The sequence below is a fragment of the Mesocricetus auratus genome, unplaced genomic scaffold (assembly GCF_017639785.1).
Source record: "Mesocricetus auratus isolate SY011 unplaced genomic scaffold, BCM_Maur_2.0 Super-Scaffold_100011, whole genome shotgun sequence".
Taxonomy (NCBI): Eukaryota; Metazoa; Chordata; class Mammalia; order Rodentia; family Cricetidae; genus Mesocricetus; species Mesocricetus auratus.
Window position 1 is genome coordinate 77054211 of NW_024429195.1, and position 18337 is coordinate 77072547.

The 18337-nt window shown below is 43.4% G+C and overlaps 1 protein-coding gene across 13 annotated transcripts in view; it reads right to left on the bottom strand.

Moving 5' to 3' along the window:
* Nucleotides 1–18337, bottom strand: part of Anks1b (ankyrin repeat and sterile alpha motif domain containing 1B) — a 1010332-nt gene that overhangs the window by 290509 nt on the left and 701486 nt on the right. For all 13 annotated transcript variants that reach the window (XM_040755084.1, XM_040755082.1, XM_040755081.1 and 10 more), the window contains one exon: nt 8301–8453. In XM_040755084.1, coding sequence (XP_040611018.1) covers nt 8301–8453 — 153 coding nt within the window. The remainder of the gene's footprint in view (nt 1–8300; nt 8454–18337) is intronic.

Sequence of the window (18337 nt, forward strand, 5' to 3'; positions counted from 1 at the left end):
ACTTTTTTTCAGAAAAAAAATTCCTGCTATATTAGAAATGTGAGAAAAACAGGAAAACCCATCATGGGCTCCATCACTGTGGTTCCTCCTTTGTGATGTAAAAGGTGCGTGTCAACGACAAGGGACCACTGAGCTGCAGAGGGTTCCACCGTCATGGACGATCAACCTTAACATTTGGAACCGATTCTAGACAGGCTTAGAATTATTAGGTTCATGATGGCTTGTGATTGAAGGCATCCCTAGCCTCTGAGTCGCTGCCCTGGGTGGGAGGTGTTCCAGGACTGGAGCTAGGGATGAGGAAGGACAGGGTTGGGGTTGGGGTTAGGGTTAGGGTTAGGGTTGGGGTTAGGGTTGGGGTTGGGGTTAGGGTTGGGGTTGGGGTTGTGGTTGGGGTTAGGGTTAGGGTTGGGGTTAGGGTTAGGGTTGGGGTTAGGGTTAGGGTTGGGGTTAGGGTTAGGGTTGGGGTTGGGGTTGTGGTTGGGGTTGTGGTTGTGGTTGTGGTTGTGGTTGGGGTTAGGGTTGGGGTTGGGGTTGGGGTTGTGGTTGGGGTTGGTGTTAGGGTTGGGGTTGGGGTTAGGGTTAGGGTTGGGGTTGGGGTTAGGGTTGTGGTTGTGGTTAGGGTTAGGGTTGGGGTTAGGGTTAGGGTTGGGGTTAGGGTTAGGGTTAGGGTTAGGGTTGGGGTTGGGGTTAGGGTTGGGGTTGGGGTTGGGGTTAGGGTTGGGGTTGGGGTTAGGGTTAGTCCTAATTCCTGAAGACTGGGTTTTTCATACCAAATGACTTCCCCAGGGCCAGCGAGCTGTTGGTGGGAGAAACAAACACAGTTAGCTATGGAGGTGTGTTCCAAGGGACCAGCTTCCAGTCTAGCTCTGGGAAAAGGATCTGGGGAAGTCAGTAAGAAAAGGTAAGTAGAAAACAAAACTGGAGAGAAGAAAATGGGAAAGATAATATAAAGCTGTGGCTGGAGCCATGCAGGAAGCGGAGGAACCAGCAGCCCGCCATTACTGTTCTCTATTCACACACCAGAAATGGAGTCCCAGAGACCGGAAGTGGCTTAAGGCCACATACTGAGTGGTGGATACAGGCTTCAAAGCAAAGTGACCTGATTCCAAAATAAAGATGAAAGAAAAGAGGCCACATTTGAAACCTGACTTCCCGGTGTGCCTTACTCTTTATAAACAGTAAGTAAAATTTCCATTTAACAGAAGCTCAGCCTTTCAGGGGTCAAACCGAAATGGCGTTGTTACCATCAAAAGTTTCTGAGGAATACTGACTATAATTTACCCTCCTTTTGATATGTAGAATTGTAATTATGAAAACTGATCCTATCTACAGACTTCTAATTTAGGCATGCCCTCAGTGCTAGAGGCGATGGTGGTTTTTATTTTATTTACCTTTGTGCCTGGGATAGTCAAGGCTGGAAATAGCAGTGTCACAGCGTTGCTGACTCAGCTCCTTCTAACTCTGTATGTCAGCTTCCCATCCCTGCTTACCATGTCTGATCATGCCATTCCCCTGGTTACATCCTTTAATGGTCCCCCGCTGATTACAGAGGCTGCATGTGAGAATCACTTGGGAAACTTTAAAGCCCTTGATGCCTGGGACCTCATCTGAGGTGCTGATGCAGCTGTTTGCATGCGGGGGCTGTGTCCAGAGGGTGTGAAGCAACAGGGCATCTGGTTTTTGCTCAAGGCAGAGTCATGGGGATCACACTGATTTTCCTGCCTGAAACAACCAACAACCCAGATAAATCTGTAGGAAGTGCTGGTTTCCTCGCTGTTGTGGACAGTGAGGCCTGGTACACAGGAAGCGAACGTAAGGTGTGAGAGGCCTCCTTTGTAGGAAGGAGGCCTCAGAAAGAACTGAGATGTCTGTCTGGTGAGATGAGAAGACTTCAGGGAGGCCCAGCGTGGTTAGTTTTCTGGGTGTGGGGGAGGCCAGCGTGGTTAGTTTTCTGGGTGTGGGGGAGGCCAGCGTGGTTAGTTTTCTGGGTGTGGGGGAGGCCAGCATGGTTAGTTTTCTGGGTGTGGGGGAGGCCCAGCGTGGTTAGTTTTCTGGGTGTAGGGGAGGCCAGCATGGTTAGTTTTCTGGGTGTGGGGGAGGCCAGCGTGGTTAGTTTTCTGGGTGTAGGGGAGGCCACATGGTTAGTTTTCTGGGTGGAGGGGAGGCCAGCATGGTTAGTTTTCTGGGTGTGGGGGAGGCCAGCGTGGTTAGTTTTCTGGGTGTAGGGGAGGCCACATGGTTAGTTTTCTGGGTGTGGGGGAGGCCAGCATGGTTAGTTTTCTGGGTGTGGGGGAGGCCAGCATGGTTAGTTTTCTGGGTGTAGGGGAGGCCAGCATGGTTAGTTTTCTGGGTGTGGGGGAGGCCAGCGTGGTTAGTTTTCTGGGTGTGGGGGAGGCCAGCGTGGTTAGTTTTCTGGGTGTAGGGGAGGCCACATGGTTAGTTTTCTGGGTGTGGGGGAGGCCCAGCGTGGTTAGTTTTCTGGGTGGAGGGGAGGCCACATGGTTAGTTTTCTGGGTGTGGGGGAGGCCCAGCGTGGTTAGTTTTCTGGGTGGAGGGGAGGCCAGCATGGTTAGTTTTCTGGGTGGAGGGGAGGCCACATGGTTAGTTTTCTGGGTGTGGGGGAGGCCCAGCGTGGTTAGTTTTCTGGGTGTGGGGGAGGCCAGCGTGGTTAGTTTTCTGGGTGGAGGGGAGGCCAGCGCGGTTAGTTTTCTGGGTGGAGGGGAGGCCACATGGTTAGTTTTCTGGGTGTGGGGGAGGCCAGCATGGTTAGTTTTCTGGGTGTGGGGGAGGCCAGCATGGTTAGTTTTCTGGGTGGAGGGGAGGCCCAGCGTGGTTAGTTTTCTGGGTGTGGGGGGAAGAGTACTGAACAGTACATGCTTATGAATAACCTACCCGAGGCCAGACAATGAAAAGATTGGTGGCTTTAACTCTTAGAGCCCAAATCAGGCTGGTGATAGTTTCCACACAGTTCAGGCTGGAAAGTTCTGGGATTTCAAAGACACAGTTCAAGCACTCAGCACTTCTGCCCAATAGTGGGAGGTACTAGCAACAGGTCAAAAAGCATTCCAGTGTTGCCCAATCAAGCTTAAACACAAGGCTGAGGAATTCCCTTCTGTTCTAGAACAACTCTGAAACATACTGATGGGGATACAAAATTATCACAAGACCAAGGGACTTTTTTCTGTCCTAGAACAATTCTGAAACATATTGGTGGGGATACAAAATTATCCATCTCACAACATGGTGGAATGCATACTATCTGTGTGCGAATAAAATTACCAGCATATGAAGAACAACAAGGAGAAAATCAACAAACCACCATCAAATCCCAGTTGAGACAGATGTTAAAATTATAAGGACATAAAAGGAGTTATTACAACCATATCCCACATGTTCAACAAGCTCAGAAAAAAAAAGACTGGATATGTTAGACAGAGATGCCATAGTGGGGAAGGACTTATGTCTGAATCCCAGACACTTAGCAATGAAAACATAATGGAAAAGAAGAGAAGTTAGCTGTAAGTGAACACAAAGACACAGCAATAGAAACTATCCAAAGGGCTAGGGGGAAAAAGCCTGAAAACTATTTCAAGAAATAATGACCCAAAAAATTCGTGAGGTTTATTAAAACTATAGCCCTCATATCTAAGAAGCTCAAAAAGCTTAGCATGCAAGAAGTACGAATAAATTACCTCAGTACATAAGTCATAACCAGATAGAAACAATGCAGAAAGAGCCCAATGTATTGGCATCTTTAATGTAGCTGCCCTGGAAAAGTATCTTTCAGAAATGAAGGCAAAATACAGTTTGTTCTAGAGGCACCTTAGCTGACAGAACTTAACCACTAGCAGCCTCGCAGTGTTTAATGTTACAGGAAGTCCTTTAGATAGACAGAACTTGATGGCAGATAGAGACAAGGATCCATACAAAGGAATGGAAAGTAGGGCTGACTTCCGGGGTACGGGACCAATAATTCAGCATCGCTATCTTTACACTTCCATTAATTTCAAACAAGGAGATTTATACTGCAGCATTTAAGTTGATCAAGTCATTTTATCAAACAATGGGTGCTAAGAAGTCTACTTTGACAACTTTCCTACTACACCAGCATGGGGCTAGGTCATTGTGGAATTTCCCCTGAAAGGTAGGAATGAAATCATCAATGTGAGGAAACCTGGCAAACTAACCTGACGGTCCTGCATGGGTGCAAGCTCAGTTTCAGAGGTAGTTAGGCAAGAAGCAAATGACGAACTAATCCATTTACTGCTGCAAAAGTTTCCAAGTGCTATCCACTGGAGATGAGAAGCAGCTTTCACAGGATGCATCTGGGTATTGCTGCCTTAGCTACTTTATTAACTCCTACTCAGAGGTATTAAAACCAAACACTGTGTTAGATTTTTAGAAACAATTCTGTATTATGAGCAGAGATTTAAGAATGCACCAAAATCTGAATTTTTTTTCAGTAGGAAACTTTGACATTATTACCATTCTAGCCTGGGCTAGAATAAGTTCCTTGGTTAAATAATGGTAAAGCCAATGGGAAGGAATTAATTGCAGGTTCTACAATGAGATTCACTAGTTAATGAATTGAATAGTTTAGAGTTATTTGGATGTACCCAAGTAGATGCACAGAGATAAAAGAAATTAACATTGTTCTTTACAATTTTAATATCTTTTTATTGTCCAGAAAGTGAATATCTAGTTGTTTACATGGGCCTTAGCTTATTATTTTTGATTTCTTAGTCTATACACATCTCATGGAGAAAATATATTCCCTTTATCTAAAATCTCTCCCTTGCAGAGCTGCTGAGGTTTGTTGGTAGCAGTTAGAACTGTGACTGAAACTGGCTGGTACCATATGCTGAGCCTGAGAAACCTCTTCGAGGGAAAAAACATTAGTGGACCTTTGAACTTCTAACTAGTCATTAATTCTTTTAACAAGCCTTTGGAGGGACAGGAGCTAGAAGCAGAGGTTCATGAAGTTAGCACTGCAGAGGGGACAATCTGCCCACAGTCTCTCCTCACATGTTCACATTTTAACACTAAAATGTCAATAGAAAGGTAGGAATGTGATAGTATTACCCACAGTGGCCAAGATAGGAGCACATCAGTCAACGCCAGCGTCTGAATGTGAGGCCCAGACTCAGAGCTAGAAGGGTCGTTGGCCAGTATTTCATTTGAGACGGGACTGGACCTGCAAGAGGAGCCATCCTTCCTGCCTTACATGGTAAGATTTCCATTCTTCTGTTTCCTCCCAACGTTTTGGGTAGCTCTGTGTCTAAAACCCCTTGTTAGTTTATTCAAATAACCTTCATTTTCAAAAACATCAATATACACTACAAAGAAAAGGTTTTCAGGGGCTTTCCAAAGCTTCTTGCTTCAAATAACACATTTGTATTATTCAAGTAAAAAAATGTGGACAGTTTCATATCCTCCTAGAGATAGGTTGCACAAGCCGACTATACTTATGAGAACAATAGCAAGCACATTAGCATTTACGTTTTCATCAGTACTACACCATGGTGCTTATGTTATTGTCATACCAGCAGCCAGTCTGCTTGTCCTCTGCCCTCCTCCCTCCACCCGTCCACCTCTGCTTCTCTGACAGCTGGAGTTTGCCTTTCTGTCTTCACTATACATGGTGGAACAGACACTGGAGCAGTCTGGCTCCCTTCAAATCAGTTCCTCATCCCAGTGATCAGGATGGCAACCGTCCGCTCCACAGTGATCCAGGATGAAAACCATCAACCGGCTATGGTGATCTCTGCTGGTAACCAGTCTCTATGGTGATCCAGGATGGTAATCAGTCATTCTACATTGACCCATGATAGGAGTTCCCTGACGGCCTTCACTTTAATCAGGATTGTGGTCGTTCCCCTGGATCAGTCAGGAAACAACCTATGGGTGGGTACTCAGTACTGTATTAATTGAGCCGTATGTTACACAAGGGACCACCCCAGACTTCTCTTCATTAGTTCAGATAAACAAAGGTCTTGACTTTGTCTTCTCTTTTTTGATGAAAGGGGTTTGAATTTGAGATTACTCAAAAGCTTTGCAAGCCAAAAGGCACACATTGCCCTTCTCACATTAAAAACCCCAAGGACCCCAAGCTCCCCAAATGAAATGCCATGAAGTGTTGTTTTCTAATTCTCTGTCTAAAGGCTCAGTTGGCTTTTTTCTCCCACAGTGAGCATATCTATTGAGTTAAATGACTTGCAAAGTCTTCCCTTGTAGAGTGTGAACTTCCCATATAGGTGTCACAGAAATTTAAATTCAATGAGTTTGCTTTAAGGAAAATATCCTGGGTTGATGGTAGACGCATAGGACAGAGGACTTTGGACATAACCACTATGCTTTCAAACTTTGAAGCAACACTTCTAACTTGAATTTCTCTCTGGATCTTAAGTCGAAACATAATTTAGCATGTGTACCTAAAAGGGAAACTAAAGGAGCAGCATAGACACAAAGGCATATCTTTTTTTTTTCTGTCTGAATTCAAAGGTGGTTATGATTAGTCTCTAGGCCCATAGAAAAACCTATGGAACTTCCAGAGTTAGTGACCTGCCTGTCACCCAACACGAGAGTTACTATAGAGTTTTCCCAGAAGCCATCTTGTTTACTGGGAAGTACCACTGATGCCACTCAGGGAAACAACTCACACACTACCTTACATCAACTCTTCAGTAGGGAGTGACAATTGTATTCTGAGGGCATTGCATAGGATTAGTTTTCAAGTTACACCTTGGAAATAGATTGGCTGATCTATGCAAAGTTGCTTTGTTCACAAGCACCTAAGAGGAGCCATGACAAGCCTCACAGAGAACTAAAGTCTTTGTCCATCACAACCAAAACCTGGGGCAGCTTCAATTTGTTCCTTTGCTACATAAACTAAGAACAGTGCTAACCAGAGCTTCAGGCAGTGGCTTTCTTCTGGTAATGACAGCTTTTTGTGACATGATAGAAAGTAAAAAGTTAAGAGTTAATAACAGCAAGTGAGAAGCCTATATTTTATTAACTTCATGGGATTTTTAGACTCGAGAACAATTTGTGTAAAATGTTCTAGGAAAGATATTATTTTTAAAGCTACATCTAAAAAAGCAAAAGATAATTAGCTAATCGTGATAATGTTCATTAAGATAATTAATAGCATGAGATATGTGGAAACTAGACTCTGGGACAGAAAGCATTATAAAAAGCAGAAGAGAGTTAAGAAGAATCAGTAATAATTGCTGGCTTTATTGCACTTTGCAAATGCCTCCCCTCACCCAATCATTAGGCTATAAAGCTAAACAACCCTCTAAAAGGAGAGATTTATCACTGCATTTTAAAAAACATTTACAATGCCCAAACATAGCACAAATGCACAAAATCATTTTATGTTACCTTTGTATTTCATTCCTTCACTAATTTGTAGAAAGGAAGTGAGGAAGACTCAGAATCACTTACAAAGACTGACTTGACCTCTCTGGGCTTGGCTGTATGGCAACATATGTTGGCCAGCGTTTATAGAAAATTTATGCCAAGGGTATGAATAAAACAGAGACAATATACGATTGGAGATAATATTTTGATGATTACAGCAACCTGTTTAGCAAGAGCAGAAGCAGTCCCTTCAAGCATAGGGTCTGAATTCTAATTAAGGAATGGAGATAAAGGAAAATGACAGAGCGCTAAAAAGAATGTGATTAAGAAACAGGGGTATAGCCGGGCGTTGGTGGCGCACGCCTTTAATCCCAGCACTCGGGAGGCGGAGGCAGGCGGATCTCTGTGAGTTCGAGGCCAGCCTGGTCTACAGAGTGAGTTCCAGGACAGCCTCCAAAGCCACAGAGAAACCCTGTCTCGAAAAACCAAAAAAAAAAAAAAAAAAAAAAAAAAAAAAGAAACAGGGGTAATTCTGGCTTTTAATACTGAATGGGGGCAAAGATCAGCCTGGGAGCTTCTTTTGTTGTCACATCCATGTCCTAAACTGACAAGATTTTCTGAAATGGAAAATCCAGAACTTCTTGGAAGGTTTTCTTAGATAATGCAAAAAGCCCTGAGGGTCCTCTCCTTATGTCTCAGGTCACCATCTCAAAATGTCAGAAGCAATGACCTCAGAGCTAACACACCACACCACAAACACACACACACACACACACACACACACACACACACACACACACACACACACACGTTTATCTGCAAAACCTTATTAGATGCCCAGACAGTTACAAAGAAGGAAAAAGAATTCTCCATCTGCAACAAAATCCACTTCACAACAAAAGCTGACCAGTTAAGGTGTCAGAAAGAGAGCAACTTACATTAATAAGTTCAACCTCCCAGATTTTTTTCAACAGGTCCATCGATGTATAGCCATTAATGAGAAAGGCTTTGGTGTAGTCACCCAGCTCAATGGAATCCAGCCACTCAGCTACGGAGGTGGGGTGGTAGCCATCATGCCCAATGGGTCTCATCTGTAATTAAGAATAATACATTAGAGACCATTTAAACCAATTCCCTTCTGTTCCAACAACAGGAAGCATCATGCCACTTGCAAATTAATCTGAAATAAGGCAGCAGATATTTCTGGATAGACAAGTAGGGAAAAGGAAAATGCTTATGAACAATTCTAAATCATTAGTAATTTTCACGCTGAATTAGTTTTCAAAAATACACCCAGAAATTTCCAATTTAGCTGCTAAATTAACTCTGTGTTTGAGATGATGAAACATGTCAAACTTCTGTCAGAGACTTTATTGGTTTTCTGTTGGAATGGAATTTCAAGTGATGTCAGTTGAGTTACCAGTGTTTGATGGGGACAGTGGGAGGGCCTGCATTTTCAAAATAGAGATGGTAATTCTCATATGCCCAACATCAAAGTGTGTGAAAATACTACATGGCTTAAATGTTCCAATGGGATTCATGCTTATGCAAGACATGTATTGTAGGTAGTGCACGCCAGCAGGAGAAACACGCTGCTATGGCAAGCCGGTTAAAAAGAGGCCGTGAGTGTTTTAAGACCATGTGCTCTCCCTCAGCTCTACAGTATGTTAGACGTGAATAGGGAACTTGCTGGCAGACAGGCTTCTATTTTTTGTCAGCTATATACAGATTTTTTTTAATACTTCAGGGGAACAAAGAAGTGTGATAGCAACATAATGTTTCTGAGTTTAAATTGGAATGTGAAAATAATTTAAGCAGGAAGAACTTCTGGGTTGAAAAATTTATATAGATTCCTCCAAGTCCTTTATTCTTTATTTGAAATCTGAGCTGAATTCATGGTTCTTGTATTTGACGTGACTCACTTCTGAAACTTAGGCTGCCTGCCTGCCAGTGCAGGGTTTGGTACTGGAGCTCCTCGGGAGGGCTGCCCCCTCATCAGCCTTCACTAAAGCGCCTGCTGGGAGCAAGGAAGCGGGCTTGATGCAGAATGGGCTTTCCCCTTCCATCATGTTTAAGGAGATTAAATATTAATGGAAATCTATAGGATTCCGGTTTGTGAGCGGAGGAAAAGATTAGTTTAGGCAGCCAGCATTCAGATTTTAATCTCGGCATCATGAGCTTTCTGTCACTATGCAGAGTCCTCCGTTGAGACGCTCCTTACCTTCTCATTTTAAGTTACCTTTCCTCTTCCCTCCTTCCTGCTGCTCTACTCCTCAGTCTAAAGTACAGGACCAAGTTTCGATATCCACCACGTCAAAGGTACAGGGCAGCTCATTATTGAGACTCATTATTGCCACCAGCATCTCAGTTGTGATAGATGTTTATATTTTGCTTTTCTATTTATTGACCCCCCCCCTTAGCTATTCACCAAATGCCTGCTCACGTGGCACTTACTCAGTATTTATTATGTGGTGGTGATAAATAGTGAGTCAGAGTGTTCATAATGAAGCTTAGTGGCATGTGCAAATAATTGAGTGTTGTGCATAAACCTGGAGACTAGGACCCAAAGTGGAGGCTCAGATGTACTGGGCACCTTCCTGTTTGGTAGATTACCAACTAGGGCAAGGTGCACTTTCCCTGGCTTGTTAGCAAGTGGGTGAAAACCTAAACACTTAGCCTCAGATACAGGAGACTTCTCTTATGGGAAAAGTGGAGAATGGGCAAAAAGGAGGACAGAGGAATATTGGAGTTGAAATTAACAACCTAGCAATCCTGTTAGTGGTCCACCCAAGAAGCTGACCAACCCAGCTACTGTGGGAGGCTTAAGGATCCTTGATAATGTTTTAGAAAGGGTTGCTTGCTCTTCTCCAGAGAACTGTGTGATAGATTTTCCACAGGTTGCCCCCAAGCACTTGACTGGAAAAGGTCAATTGCTGACCACTTGTCACACTTAGGTTACTCAATGGCCACTGATAGCTGAGGAATCAGGGGTGCCCTCCAGACAACTGCAAAGCAAACCCAATTGGACCAAAGAATTCACCCCTTCTCTAATTCCTTTCCATTTATCCCAATACCAAACAATTGAGAATCAGAAAAGAGAGGGGGTCAGTCTCTTGGAAGAAAACTGAAGTTAGGATTGTGTGTGTGTGTGTGTGTGTGTGTGTGTGTGTGTGTTGCATGTGTAAGGTATAAAAATAAAACTGGAGGTTTAAAATGAGTTAGAACTGAGTTTTGACTGTTTTACATGATGAGAAATACATTACACTAAATCTCACTGCACATAGACTGCTCAGTGATCTGGTTCCTCCTACAAAGCAAGAACCCCCTGAAGAGGCAAGAGTGATAGGAATTTTGGTGGGTGACAGATGGGTGGGCAGAATGCAAAGGTGCAGTTACTCTGGAAATGGATATGTGTGCATGTGTAGGGCAGCATCCACATGCTCGCTTATTCAACAAACACTCAGCACTTATTATGGTGAATGCTGTGGAAAACAGCAAAGGACAAATCAGTTAGAATCCCTCCCCTATGGCAATTGCAATTCTAAATTTAAAAAAGCTTGTGAACAGATGACCCACCAACTATGAAGGTTCTGCATACCTGATGAGAGGAAACCTTTAGAACCAAATAAGGTTGCAAAATGAACCTGGCATGTATTTAATTATATGCAGAGTGGATCCTGTGCTGCACAGTAACTTCTTCCAAAGAAGTTGTCCCATCTGTTCCTTTAATTTTGCTTCTACTGCCACTACCAGGATTAAGTTCTCATTAGTATTTATTCAAACCAATGCAAAGCCTTTCCCTTGACCTCCCACCTTTGGCTCGGCTTATACTCCATACTAACTTAGCCAGGGTCTACCCTTGGATCCGAATCTACAGTGATTCCCTTTGGAGAAAAGTCTAAATGTCCTATTGCGGCATCCAAAGCCAAGTGAAATTAACCCAGTCTCTCACCACCCTGCCATATACACTAGTGATGCACCTGCCAGCAGTACAGAGTTGGTAGCCACTCCCAAAACATGAATTGCCCAAGACACCGTGAATACTTTTCTTATGTTATTTTCCATGTCTACAATGCTCTTATTTCTAGAGTTATTTTTCAAGGCCTGAAATCTTCATGAATTATAAAGCATGTATTTAAAATAATTTTTTTAGGCCTTCAGTTGAGAACAAAGTTCCTATCTACATTTCTCAGCTAGTGAGGAGACATTGCTCCTTTGCCCAAGGAACACTCATCATAACTCATGAGGGTGACACTACCTACTGATTTGATTATCAAGATGGCTTTCAACTCAGTCTCCTTTTTTCCAAAGAAGACTTTAGGATCTGATAGTCCCAGAAATGCTACTGGTTTGTTGGGCTGTCTTTGGCAGGTTATATAGTTATTTGAGGCTCACATAAAATTTCCTAGACTACTGACCCAAGTATTGTGATCTTTTGTGATATAGAGTGTAAATTGCCTAGCATGGTGATTTGGATTAACAGCTGTCCAATGACTCTTAGTTCTCTTCTTGCCACATTGCTCTAAATAGCATCCACACAGACTGAAATTGTGTATGCTTTTGCCCTTGGCTGGTTATCTTTTCACTTCAAATTAAAACTCTCTTGTCTTCTTCCCTCCCCTCCTCCCCTGTACCCCTGCTCTCTCTCGTCTTGTTGTGGACAGGGCTTACTTCTGCTAACATCTTTTCTTCTCTTTCAGTTCACAGCTCTGTTTTTAGACATTTATCTAACATGGTAACCCAAGGACACAGAATTAGTTTTTCAAGTTCTTGGCTGTCTACCTATAGTAGAATCACATTTCTGTGTCCTATGCTAGGGGAACCACACTGAGTCTCACCGTGGCTGGAGGTACTTCCCAGTTCCATTGATGCTGGCCTATGGCATGGTTGGTTAGCTGTCTCTCTGTTTCTTCCTGTCCCACCCATTCTTTTGTAATCTTCCCATGCTATATGTATACACATCTATTCTTACATTATCCCTGCAAGACTAATATCTGTTGAATACTTGTATAACTGCTAGTACTAGGAGATAAACAAATACTTATAATGTTAAATTTAACCCAAATCTTGGAATTAAAATTGGAGCCCAGGCAAATCCAGTAAGTGTTAGGGAACTACAGCTGACCTGTAGACTGATGAGTTAGAAAAACAGACATTTTTATTATTATCACTGTCAACTCCTGGGTTTTTGATACACAGAGGGAAAATATGAATAGAGCTGACTAGCTATTCGGAAGCCTTTGGTGTTTGTAAATTGCACCTATAGAATCTAACTCAATCTCTTCAGTTCACGAGTCCATTGCAATTATTGGCACGAGGTGGAGGAGGAGGAAGGAAGCTGAGCCAGCCAGAATCAACATTCTCTCTACCTCTCTGCGCTCCATCTTCGTGAAAGATGCCAGTCTTTATTGGATATACTTACTGCATGAGTTTGGTTATTGGAGCATAGTCCTCTGTACAGCTCATACACCTCTCTACCTCTGCTTCTGTTGTTTTCTTTAGCAGGAACCCTATTTTTACCTGCTCTCCCAAGAGTTCCCAAATGCTACCTTGCTTTCAAGTGAGCAGTAATAGTGTATTAAATTCACTGGGTTCCCTGCCCTTGGGGAAGAAACAAGGTCTTAGGAACGTCTGTGGTCTCTAAGGCCTCCATCAGAACATCTCACGCACTGTAGGCAGCTGCTGAGTGTTCATTGAATTACTTAAGTTCACATGGTAAAAAATGACAAGTTCATTTCAGTGGTTTGACACTCATTTGTAGGAGACCTACATTTTGTTCTCTATGCCATAGGAATTAAGGAGTTCTTTTTATGACCTAACACTGGTAACATTAAAACTTCCATGTATCAAGAACCAATGCCAGATAGTATGCTGTACTATAAAATGCAATAGATTTAATGACATCTTTTTTGATTCTACCTGACACTGGGCAAGCCATCTTGCCCTCCTGGCTTCAGTGTTATCTACAGAGTAAAGGGGTTGGACTAATGGCCTCAAAACTCTTCTTTATTGTAACCCCCAAGTCTTGTAAATCCATGGTTTATAAATTAATTGTAAGATAATATCTGATCTACTCACCCAGCAAAGAAAAAAAAAAACAAATAAGTCCAATTACAAAACTACAAAAAGGAGGAAGAAAACTAGGAAGGACACTGACTATGGGTCAGATACCATCCGTGTTTCTTTCCTGGCTCTTTGGCAATACCCTCAGGTAATAGCGTAACTGCTGTTCAAATTAGCAATGATTAAGCTTTTTTTCTAGCAGGAACATCTGGCGAGACCGAGTTAGGAAGCCACAGCCCCAGGGCCTGCCAGGCCAGCAGTACTGTGGAGCATGCGCAGGAGTCGGGCACAGTCTGTGATGGGAGAGGCATGGTGGGCGGACAGCAGGCATTCCTGACAGCGGTTCACAGCAAGGCAGCCGGCTTGACTCGCTGAATTCCAAAGTCTGGGGAAAACGTAGCTGGGACCAGAAACGGAAATAGCAGCCAAACTTTAGTCTCCACTAAATTCAGATATGCTAAAGCATTTACCACATGCCTTCCTGGTTGCTGCCTTCTGCCTGGATGTCCTTCCGGAGTCTGTTGGAATATGCCCAGCCTCAGACAGTACTGTACCCATCAGAGGGACAAGGGGAGCTCAGGGACTGTAGGAAAGGGCTCTGCGCACTCCTGACCTTCAAGGGAGTCAGCTCTGGAATATCCCTGGCTCTGAGGCTTCCTTTACCACTTCTGCTAGCAACTCACATTTTAAAAGTTTAGTGTAGGTATGAAAAAGAAGAAACACTTTACTGGCTTTAAAAATAAATGTTTAAAACCTGTGGAGCAGAAGACTGACAGGACTAAATGCTGTAACCTTTATCTCTTCAGTGTGTACATACATACATACATACATACATACATATTTACAGTAACACGGCAGGTACTAGAATATCCTTGAATGTTGTCATTCATCCAGGGAAATGATGCAAGTGAAGTTATCACAATTCTTGTCATACAGGGGTATTTAATTAATTGTAGTCATGTTATCACAAGTGGGAGCTGAAGTCAGGAGTGGGTTAGATTGCATATGGTTTATCTAGTCTGTCATTCTTTTTATCTGCTTCAAATGAGCTTGGTCTGCATAGACAAGGCTCATACTTTATAAGATGACAGAGGTAAAAGATGGAAGGTAATAAAAGCCGATAATAAACTGTGCATGGTGGTGGGCTATCTGTAACCTCAGCAACTGGGAGATGGAGGCAGGAGGATTAAGGTCAGAATGATCTACATGGAACACTATCTCAAAAACAACAATACCAATCACCTTAATCCTTCCCCAAAGAAAACAGAAAAAAAACCCACAGAAAACCAATTAATAACAGTCAATGAAAACATAAAAAGAAAGACCACATATGTTGTATTTGGGATTAAAGGAATATAAAAGCAGTTTGCAGCAAGTTACTAAATTGGGACTATGATACTAGCATGCCAGTTAGACCAATAGAATAAGGAATCTTCAAAGCTTGATTAGGTAGGCATTGCTTTTTCTTTCATTTTTACTTTAACTTTTTTGTTGTGTGTGTTTTTTTTTCTGAGACAGGGTTTCTTTGTGTAGCTCTGGCTATCCTGGAACTCACTCTGTAGACCAGGCCAGCCTTGAACTCACGGAGATCTGTCTGCCTCTGTCTCCTGAGTGCTGGGATTAAAGGTGTGAGCTGCCACTGCCTGGCTTTTGTTTTAACAAGGTCAGGAAGTATTGCACCACTAGAGACAAGAGATTGCTCTACCAAAAGCTTGTTAACTAGGCTGGGCTCATGATTGCTCAGTCAGACACAAGACACATCTGCATTTTGGGGGTTGCTACTATGAGATATGTTTGTATCTACAGGAGCCTAATCAAAGTTTGGCATGTAGTCATCTTCCAATTCAGATCAGCTTCAAAATGAAAAAGGTTCTTTGCTCTGGAGTTTCTCTGTTTACTCTAAGGATCTCCTGTTCCAGAAGTCAATGCCCACAGGGTAGCTCTAACCATATGGAAAAGCAATATCCCAGAGTCTTCACTGTGTAGGAGTCACATGGCATCAAGCTGACCTGTGTCTCATTAATGTGGGCTGGAAGGAGTATTTGAGCTGCTGAATTTATCACATGCAGCATGCTTGTCCACGAATCACCTAGACATGCTTTAGATGATTGACAGAGGGACAGAGAAAAGGTCCTGGGTCCCTCTGGAACTGCAGAATGTAGAACCAGTCTGTAAACCCAGACTGTTCATTTCAGAACTGTAATGTGGGTGAAGCCATGCTCTGTTCTCTAAACTGCTGTAGTGTGAAACTCTTTGTTTTGGTAGCACAAGTGAAAGTAGGGTAGTTTAACAGAGACAATCATATGCGGTCATTACTTGCATTTAACAGTACATTGCAGAGCCTTTGGTTTCGTGTACCCATAAGTGTTCACATTTATTGCCTTTAAATACGCTTTGCTTCCCTTAACTGCAACTGTTAGCATCTTTCTATCAATCCCATCGTCACATTGTGACAATTACAGAGAGATGAGAATGTAGGAGAACATTCTAAACTTCTAATTTGGATGTTTAGCTTTGTGGTGGTTTTACTAGCCAAGAAAAAAAAACATACAGTAGAATGATATGGATAATTTTGTGACATGAGAAATTAAACAGGCTGCAGAATGGCACCTGAAAATTGGGGAAGAATTCCAGGGAGTCACATGACCTTGGAAACATGAGCAGTACAGATGGGAGTCTTGGCTGCCACAGTTACTAGTTGCCTGACCTTGAGTAAACTACTCATCCTTGCCAAGCACCCACCATCTGATTACTAATATGAGAGATGAAAAGAATCCCCGAGAGTTGTTGTATATGTTCATTGAACAATGCAAGCTGTGTGACACACGCAGGAGCTCCGTGGGTTTTTATCATGGAGAGCTGGAGTCCCATGTATGTGAGACTGCAGGGGGATGCTGGAGTGTGAGAAGAGCTGTGAGCTGAGAAGGAACTGCTTCCGGGGGACGAGGAGACATTACAACCACACTGAAAGGCAGAGCAAAGATGGTCAAGACGAGAAGTGGGGAGGAGGCATTTCAGGGAGGTATGCTCAGTGGCGAAGGATGCTGCAGAGCCAATGGGAAAGATGGGGAAGGAGAGGGCATTGGGATCTGGCGTGTAAGTCAGCAGGGATCTCACTGAGAAAGCACAGAAGCCTGACTACACCTGGGCAGGTGACGGTCAGCTCTGAGGAGGCAGAAAGTAGAGATGGAGGGTTTAGAAAACAACCAAACTGTGTGGGAAGGGGAAAGAATAAGGACTCCGGTTGAGGGTGACCAATTACCCCACAGGAACGAACCTGAGCTTGTGCCAGGGAGGGAGAGGACTTGCTTGGTGGCTAATTTGTTTTACATTTATTTATTGTATGTGTATGTGTTGCGCACATGTGCCACAGTACGCACGTGGAGGTCAGAGGGTAACTTTCTAGAGTCTTCTTTCTCCTCCTATCACGTTGGTCTCAGGGATCAAACTCAGGCTGTCATCAAGCTTGGCAGCACAGCCTATACCCACTGAACCATCTTGCTGGCCTGCTTGGGAATTTTGATTGCCTTACTTTACAATTAAAGGAATCAAGGGCAGTTGCAACTAAATCTGAGGCTGATAACCATTCGTGTAAAAAGCAGTGTGTGTGTGTGTCTGTGTGTGTGTGAATGTGCATATATATGTATATACACCTACACCTACACACACACAGGGGCGCTGTGTGGATTATATTTGGAGTAGATTCCTATGTGCAAGGGTAGCTGCATGAATATCATGCCACTGCCCAGGTGAAACACCCGAAACCCACCTACCACTTAATAGACCACCTGAGCCCAGAGTGCCACTATGCCAAGCTCAGCTGTTAAACTTGTCCATGCTTCTGTGATGGACCAGGGCCTCTCTTTTCCCACATGGGTATGCTTTTAATTCTCAGCCTGCCTGACAGGGCTGTGTAATACACACAGCCAGTATTGTCCCATAACTTCTTCTGTTCCGGATCCTTGCTCTAGCCTATTGGGTTCTGAACTGCTGCTACCCAAGACTCAGAATGTCAGTGTCCCAGAAAATAAACCAGGACAAGCAGTGCAGGCAGACAGCATGTTGCCAAGTCCAAATGTAGGTCTGTGAGGTAGAGTGAGGATCAAATCCCCCCAGTTTGAGTCCTGGGCTTAGAGATCAATGAGCTGTTCTCATCTGTGGCTCTTAAAAGAATGACTGAACATGAAAGAGAAAAAAAATCCACTGACCACATGGTCCCAGAGAAAGGTCCACTTGCCAACATCCAGAGCTTGGGCAGGGAAGCTTTACTGGACAGAGATGTCTAGAAGATGGACAGCACTATTAGCATCCAGAACATCACCTGGCAGCTATATGGCACTCTAGAAAGCCTAGAGTTGTTTCACATATGTCATGTCACTTGTTAAGGGTTTTAGGTGATCTATAGGAAATGCCCTTTATGAACTTGGGTTATGCTATTTCTTCTGTGGGAGCTGGGAGAGTTAATATGTTGAGACTTGGCTGGGAAGCAAGGCATGCTCTCTGTGTTGTACAGCCGTAGCAAGGGGAAGTTCAAAGTATAAAAGACCCCTTGCCCCATGCCCCTTTGTTTAGGTTCAGACTATGTTGTAGGTACAAATTCCATAAAAGAATAAGGAGACACATAAGCCCCCATAGGTAAGAGACTTGTGTCTGAATGTGGTTATGGGATATAGATAGTTGTTTCTCATATACCACCTATGGACTTCTCAAATGTTCAGTTAAAATTCCCAGTTTTTGGCTCAAGGCAGGAGCACTGTAGAGCTCATACCTTCATATTCTTTGGCACATTATCTCTATCTGTCTGTCCATCCATCTGTCTGTCTGTTGGTAGGGAGGAAATAAAGAAAAGGAAAGTGCTTGGCACTGGATGCTGTCTCTTTATGTCCCATGAAATAAGAGAAATGACTTAAGA